The sequence below is a fragment of the Triturus cristatus genome, chromosome 7 (assembly GCF_964204655.1).
Source record: "Triturus cristatus chromosome 7, aTriCri1.1, whole genome shotgun sequence".
Lineage (NCBI taxonomy): Eukaryota > Metazoa > Chordata > Amphibia > Caudata > Salamandridae > Triturus > Triturus cristatus.
In genome coordinates this window covers 1,810,933,742-1,810,942,029 of record NC_140590.1, presented here as the reverse complement: position 1 = coordinate 1,810,942,029, position 8,288 = coordinate 1,810,933,742, and the positions used below count along the sequence as shown (strand labels likewise).

The following is an 8,288-nucleotide window of genomic DNA, read 5'->3' as shown; positions in this document are numbered from 1 at the left end:
TGTGAGTGTGTGTGTTTGTTTGCAAGTTTTTATGTGTGTGATGGTGTTACATATCTTACATGTATGTGTAGTCATATGTATCAAGGTTTGTGTGTGGGTATAAGTGAGGGTGCATGTGGACACAAACGGACACCAGCATACTTTTTTATTTCTGTGTGTATGAGTGGTGTCTCTGAGTCCGTATGTGCGTTTTCGGGTGTGTGTGTATGTGTTTGTGTACAAGCATGTGTGTGTTTGCATGTGTTTGTATCATACATGCATTTATGTCCTTAGTTCCTGTATATATAATTCACCATAAAGACACCCAAGCCAAATTGGAAAACAATTTAACTTTGCCAAATGTTTCATTTTCTTTGCAGTGAACATTTCCAACTTCTCTTTCTTTGCATGGCTTCCTTAAAGTCTTTATTTTTTAGTGTGTAAATAATGGGGTTACACATCGGAATCAGTCCATTGTAAATGACAGAGAATACTTTGCTCTGACTCACTGAATACAGGGAAGCCGGTCGTATATAAACAAAGATAATGAATCCATAGTATAGAATCACCACTGTTAGGTGGGAAGCACATGTGGAGAAGGCCTTCTGTCTTCCTGTTGTTGTCTGCATTTTTAGGATTTCAGAGATAATTTTGATGTAAGAAATAATGATTAAAATACATGAGAATATGAACACAACAGCACCCAAAATAAAAGTCATGGCTTCAATGGTATGGTTGTTGGTGCAGGAAAGTTTTAGCAGGGCTGCAAAGTCACAGTAGAAGTGATTGATTGTAGGAGCCTTACAATAAGAGAAAGTCGATAAGAGGATGATGTGGAATATGGGTTCTACCAGCCCAAGAAGCCAAGCTGCAGAGGCCAGCTTGAGACATGTTGACGTACTCATGACCACCGTGTACTGTAAGGGATTGCAGATGGCAGGATAGCGATCAAAACACATGATGGTCAAAAGTTGGCATTCTGTTGCAATCATGGCCATGAAGAAGTAAAGCTGCAGCAGGCATTGCCAGAGAGTGATCCGCATGTTCTGCTGAAAGAAAGTGGTCAGCATTTTTGGAAAAGTTATGGAGGTGGAGAAGATGTCTACACATGACAGGTTGGAAAGGAAGAAATACATGGGAGTGTGAAGATGAGAGTCAGAGTAAATGACTGAGATGATGAGAAGGTTTCCTGAAATGGTCACCACATAAATGAGTAGAAATCCAACAAGGAGGAGATCGCGGAAGTGAGAAACATCTGAAAAACCAACAAGAATGAATTCTCTCCAAGACGTCTGATTTCTGTCTCCCATTTCTCCTGGGTTGCACCTTTTTCAGTCTTATGATTAGCTACAAAGAAAAGAAAAATGTGACTCTTAGAAGTGCAACTGTTAGCTATCTGATGAGCTGTACAGGTGCACAGTCATCCAGTCTGAAAGCGTTGCCGTGCCTCCTGCACTGGAGTGGATTTCTAGCTAATAAACCTATGACACTAATGTGGGATGTTAAGTGGTCTTTAGATGTTCTGTTGCTTCTGTGTATTGGAGGAAGACACAAAGGTGGTCTCAGGACACAGGTATTCTCAAGTTTAGTGGAAAAAGCTGTGATGCTTCAGAGATAACAGAGATGATGATAAGGTTTCTTGAAATGGTTACCAGGTATAGGAGTAGAACTCAAACCAGGAGGAGATAGCGGAAGTATGGTGGAAAAAGCTGTGATTCTTCAGAGATTTGTTATGGAAGCAGTGACAGTGTGCATAAGAGAGTTTTATCTATTGGTAGCCTATGGACATTGGTAGTTTTTCAATCATTGTATGTCAGATTGCTACTTGCAGATGTAAGGGTCAGAGGTGCTTTCTCAGAATACCCGCCTCAGATCTTTTTTGTTGCCAGTATATGTCCCACCAGTATATACTTGAAAAGTTCATAAATGCGTTTTCTTGGAATATGAGCTGTGTTGGAAATGGCCCTTTTTACAGGGTCATCCCTAAACTTTTTGCATTCCTCCTGTATTTTTTTCTGACCTGTTTGTGTTGATGTTATGACTCTGGGCCCTTTACCACTGCTGATCAGTGCTAAAGTGCATATGCTCTCCCTTTGTAAATATGACATGTGAATTGGTATATCCATGATTGGCCTCAGATCTTTTCTGTTGCCAGTATATGTCCCACCAGTATATACTTGAAATGTTCAGAATAGCCTTTTCTTAGCAAATGAGCTGGGCCTTTTGAAAAGTGCCAGGGCATTTTATCAAGGAGATTTTCAGAAGGCCTGTATGAATGTATCGGGTCAAACCCCTACTGTACACATATTTTGACAATTTGTAAGATAACTTAGAAAGAGCGACACAGAAATCCTGTTGTAGGGTACACTACTGCATAGACAGTGTGGGCTCAAATGCTTTATCTAAATATTCTGCTCTAAGCGATTGATTGACAATACATTCAAAGGTATTTTACTATAATCAAGTAAACACATGGGCAAACTCAACAACTATAATTCCACATTGCGCCAGAAAGAGATGTAGGAAGAGCAAGACAGAGAGAAAGAGAAAGAAAGACATCCATGCATGTGTGAAAGGAAAGACAAGAAAATCAATGTCACTTGCAAAAAACGTGAAGGTTTTGGCCAATGAGAGCTCCTCTAGGAAATTGATGCTGTGTACCCTGCATTGCTGAGTTTGCATCTTCCTGCCCTCATGTGTAGTGACTGATGGTGGTGGTATGGAAGTACGGTGGTAATACAGTATTATTAGGTGCATTATACCTACCTGGTGCTTTTACAGTGGTAAGATTCCTTCTCAAAAAGGGAGTCCCTACGCTGCTGGTAGAGGCTCTGGTCCTTGAATGTTGAATAATGATATTAATGTGCATGCTAAAGGTGGTCAGCTTATATTGACGTTGTACCACACACTAAACACTGTCATTTCCACCACTTGTGCCATCCCAAACTGAAATAACACCCGGGCAGAAATAGGAGTGCTCTGCAAGGAAGCGTCATCATTCATGAAACCCTGAAGCAGAAGGTGTTAATGCACACCAACCAACCAGCCAACAGGCCCTACCCACCTCCATACAATCTGCCATTCTCTGAAAGTGCAGTGAAGTCAAACATGAGATGACTGTCCAGTGGTGAGAAATGCCCGGCATAGACCCCTAAATCAAGGAGTGTCACATCACACCTCACACAACCTGCATTTGCTGCTATCCAAAATCTCCCTCTTGGTAATATATATATATATATATATATATATAGATTTAATTGTATGAAATGTCTATAGTTATATATATGTTACTTTTATGGATGGAAAACCCTCCGAAAAAAGTTACATTGATTGGCTGATTGATTGATTGATTGATTGAAATAGAGTGCCCTCAGTTATGTCTAATCAATTTAGTTTCTAAAGCAAAATCATGAAGCTTGTGATGTGACACCAAACATCAAGCGTCTGCCACCCCCAGCACTTGACACTGGGAGCCAATAGCAGGCACTCCATGATGTGAAAGAATGAAAGAGAGACTTAGCTTAAAAACCTGAACCATCACAAACCTGTATATGCCCCGTCTCCTCCGAGCAACCAGCCTTTGGTATCAATAGTGTGGGTGTGAACTGAGTGTTGCATGCCTGGAACTAACTCCCCAAGCTAGATGGGGCAAGATATTGGGGGAGACATTCAAAAGTTCTGAACTTGTTTTAAACCACAGGTCTTCATGTATCGTGCATGTGAATGACAGAGATTAAAACCCCTATAGCACTGTCTCCTACTTACTCTTCATCACGAACAAAGTTCAAATGCAGCTGTGAAGATAAAACCAAAGTATTCCTTAACAGAAGGTAATCCTTGACAAGAGCTCCCAGCCACTTCCGGCCCAGCAGGCCTCTGCTGAGGTGTCCAAGCAGGGGTCTGTCATGGGGTACTGACTCGGCCTGCACAAACCCAAGGGTCTGAGCTTGTAATACCTTCAAGACCATCTCCAACTCAGAGGAATACAAACTATGCGGGTAGTTTACAGATCGGTAGTCTGTTGAAGGCTCTTTTGAATGCTCAATGCATACATGCCAAGTGCTATGTAATCTATAACATGACCTTCTGAACCTGGGTGCACGTGGAAGGCACACGTCACTGTGTTGCACCCAGGCACCGCATTTATAGATTCAGATTTTACTCACAGAAACATTATTTACAAACTATATGTAAGTGAGGAGATCAGGAGCTGCTCTGCATTTGTGTTTTGCACAATGTGGGTTTTAAACTGATGTATTCATATGAAGTTATGACTATTTTTCACCAGAATGGGATCATGTGTGAGTTATTCCACAGCAACAGGAAAGGTTTTTGATTCATTGAGTGAAGAAAAGGTGTGACAAGTAGTTATCGGAAAAATGATGGGAATTACTCATGGTACTCAGGGTACCAGAGCCAAACAATAGGTACCTAAATTACAAGGTCAAGTACAAAACACTTGAGAGTTACCTTAAGGGCACTGGAGCAAGAGATCAATCAGTGGCACTCGCGCCTTTGTGGGCCACTGCCTTTGTCTAGGGCCACGCTCTGCAATTAGCACACACATCTATATACACATATAGATCCCGAACATTTATAACTACCCACTGGTGTCTGTGCAAGAAAGTTGTGAAGCCAAATAATAATCAGGTATATCCTAGTAGGACTTTATGAGGATGGCGTGGCGCGACATCGGTCCCAAGGCGATACTAACAGAGATTTGGGAGAAATGGAATAATGCGAAGATAGGAAACCTGCCAAGATACTCAGGGCTTGATTAGAGTGTGGACGATCCCATCTACCTTATTTCAAGGGTCCTCGGATATAATGCACTTGTAATAAGGTGGTTGAGATGTCCGCTCCCTTTGTGGTAGAGCACCCTTTTGCCAACTCTAAATTAGGCCGTGAATAGTCCTGAATACGGACACAAGTAGTTGGAGGAACTCAGGAAATAGGCTGGTAGCACCACTGTGGTATTTATGAGCCAGTGTTTATGACGATGGTCCCAGGGCTGGGCACCAGGGCTCATATTTGGGGATCACAACTGAATAGTCTTCATCAGACTTTAACCCAGAGCAAATAAGACACAGGGAGACAAAGGGAGACCAAAGGAAGAAGAGGAATGTAGGACAAAGTCATTAAGGAGAAAGCAGGGATGAAAAAGAATCAACAAGAAAAAGGCGGGCCAAGGAAGAGGCATGAGGTGGAATCAAAAAACAAGCAGCCGGCAGGGGGCTGCAGGATCCGACTTTTGAATGCTGGAGGAAAGCAGAGAGTGCAGGGGAAGGCTGAAGCTGCGATCTCTGTGGCCAGCACTGAAACGTGTTGACTTGCTGTCCCCAGGTCTGGTTGTGGTGAGTGGCTCAGAAGAACGGCTCAGGGGAGCTTAGAGGAGGCACATCAGGTATCAGAGAAGAGCTGTCTCAGTCTAAAACGAATAAAAAGATAACCGAAGCCTCCCACGGGGTACACCAGCTGTGCCACATCTGGAAAAGAAGGTCGTCCGCGCTGACAGCAGCACTGCACAGCGTGGACAACAGGAGCCGCGGCTCTTCGGGGCTGTGTTTGTGTGTTGGGCAGGCAGCATGTCCACTTTCCATATGACATCAACATTGTGCACTAGGTTAAACATCTAAAAAAGGCATGGAGAGACAAGTACAGCAGCAGGATGACACGCGTTTTTCTCTGAAATACTTTTAGGCAGTTTACACCGTTTTAGATAAGACAACCTGGCACGTCAACATGTTGCACTAAACGATTGAGCAAACCGAGTTTGCACTTTTTTTGCTACATTCTAACCGTGCATGCACAACATCGTTTCTGCTCCACAATTTCATCGTTGATGTGGTTAAAGTGGTAAAAAATATTTATTGGACTGAAACGGGCAAATAATAGAGCATGTGCGGGTAAAATCAGAGTGTACAAGTGTGAACTGGAATGTCCCTGCTCCGTGACTTATCACCCAAACCACTCAATCCGTCAGAAAGAGCATTTGACACCTGATTTGCACAGTGCATGTGATGTTACCGAACACTTACACATCAGTGAGACATCAGGACCGAAGGGGGGGGGGCAGCTGCGAGCATGCAGTGTGCAGTGAGGTGCACGCGTCCAGAAGTGCTGCTCTCAAGCAGTCCCTTACTCGCTGTCCTGCTTATATTGCAGCCAGATCGCAGCTCTGGGTATCTGTAGGGACACAGCCCTCAGAGACAACGGGGGGACACACACCTACCCGTCACTTCATTAGAAGTGTAGTGTGTTCTTCACAATTAGCACAATTAGCGTGGCTTGACGTCACTTTTAGAGGCAAACTCACCATGTAATAATTTATTTTATTTAGTTCTTTTTAAGCACTACTGACCTCCACAAATGAGTGTTTTCAGAGCGCCGTGGGGGGCGGGGGGGGGGGGTCAACGACGGAGGGGGGGGTGGGGGATGACGTATCCAGTGTGGCAAGGGCCCTAGTGCAATGAAGGAAATGGGCCGCTGTTTGAACCGTGAAATACAAAAAAGGTTCAGTGTGCCTCCCAGGATTCTGGGCCCCGGTGCCACTGCACCTGCTTCACCAATGGAAGCTACCACTCCAGTGTAGGGAGGGTGACAATATACAGAATACACAGAGCCCGGTCTATAAAGCGGTCATAGAGTCGCACAGAAAGATTCATTTGCCCCCTTGCTTCCGGCATGCATCACGTGTTCGTGATGCGTCACAAACAATCTGCCTCCGCATTATCCCCGAAGTCCTCTGTCTTCAGTGACTGTATAGGAAGGCCTTGGGTGGCATTGTAGCGCCTGGTACAGTTTATCCAATGCAGCCGGACAGCCGGCGCTGCTGCTTCCTGTTACCTGGATACCGTTCTTGAATTCCAACCCCCTGCCCAATGCCCTCTTTGCCCCACGGAACCCCAGTCTGATGTCCTCTCTCTTCTTCTGAATCTACCTTGAGGGCGCCCCAGCCATTCTGATGCTTCACATTATGAATCCCTGTAGAAGCCAGACTGACTTTGTGTGCATCACATATTGAGCAAATGTCATGAACAGGAGAGCAATGTATGCTTTCCATACTGAAGGTCTGGGCTTGTGGGTACGAGAATGGCATTGTGAGCTCGAAATACAGGGGCACTCTGCTATCTGGCTTGGTAGTCACAGACGGGGAGATGGGTGGCACCGGCACACAAACACTTTACCACCTGTCGAGGGCCTGGACAAGTTTTAGAAAGTGGGGTCATGTGGACACTGGCATGCCAATGCAATATTCAAACATTGAGGCAGTGTGTATGCTGTTCTGCTACTGTGCGTTTCACATACTTGAGCAAGGGGTGCAGAAACACCAAAGCAGAACCTGAAGAACACATCTGCACAGCCGGAGGCCTGAGCATCGGCCATCAGCAGGTCGAACACAATATGTATCATCTGCCAAACATGACATCCTGAGCAGCTCTCTGGCAGGAGGGTCTATGAATATGACCAGGGCCACCTTGGGACACTGAGCAGCCCTGGACCCCTCAAGAATCAGAAATCACTGCTACATTGAACACTAGTATATTTCAGCAGAACCCCTAGGAAGACGGTGCGCTGAGCATAATATACTGGATAAAGTACCCCCTGCCTTACGTTATGAGAATATTTAATTCGCTACTTCTTCTGGGACGATATAGACGAAGGACACTTTATTTTAGGGGAACAGATCAGAAGAGCTTAAAAGTAAGTTTTGTTTTCATGGTTTTTACAACATTTTTAATTCTATGTGTTGGCTTTTTCAGAACGCATTGTGACATCACAACTATAGTAGCTTATTACAGTTGAGTCGCTCCATCTTCTTACATGACTAGTGAAATCACAAATAGACACTAACGCAGAATTACAGACGTATTTCCATTCATGGATTAGGGGGTTTTATGCATTATAATATTGACTACAACCGTGACATCTTTATCAAGGCTCTGATTGAACTGCATACGGCGCAGAGTGCTCTGAAGTATGAGTAAAGTTAACTATATGTTGGAATTATTGTGGAATGTGCCGGGGACACCCAAGTGTTACTTGAATGTTATATGTTTGCAGGGCACACACATGCTGATTCCCCACTGACTTGCAGGAGTCAGTTAGGGCCGCATTGCAAGAGGCCCTCTAACTCCTACAGGCCCAGGGGGCACACACCTGCCATGTCAGACTCATAGGGTTTGATGGATCAGCCTAGATTCCCCAAAGTTCGGTGTTTACGACGATATTTGCAATTATTTCGGGCCACTCCTATGATTGGTGGGCTCTCTCCTCTCACACCAAATACTTGTATCTTCTTTTATCTT

General features: G+C 44.3%; 1 protein-coding gene across 1 annotated transcript; it reads right to left on the bottom strand.

Moving 5' to 3' along the window:
• Positions 1-344: 344 nt before the first annotated feature.
• Positions 345-1,289, bottom strand: LOC146813239 (olfactory receptor 6N2-like). The gene has a single exon (XM_085615330.1). The coding sequence runs from the start codon at positions 1,287-1,289 to the stop codon at positions 345-347; it is 945 nt and encodes a 314-aa protein (XP_085471456.1).
• Positions 1,290-8,288: the final 6,999 nt, after the last annotated feature.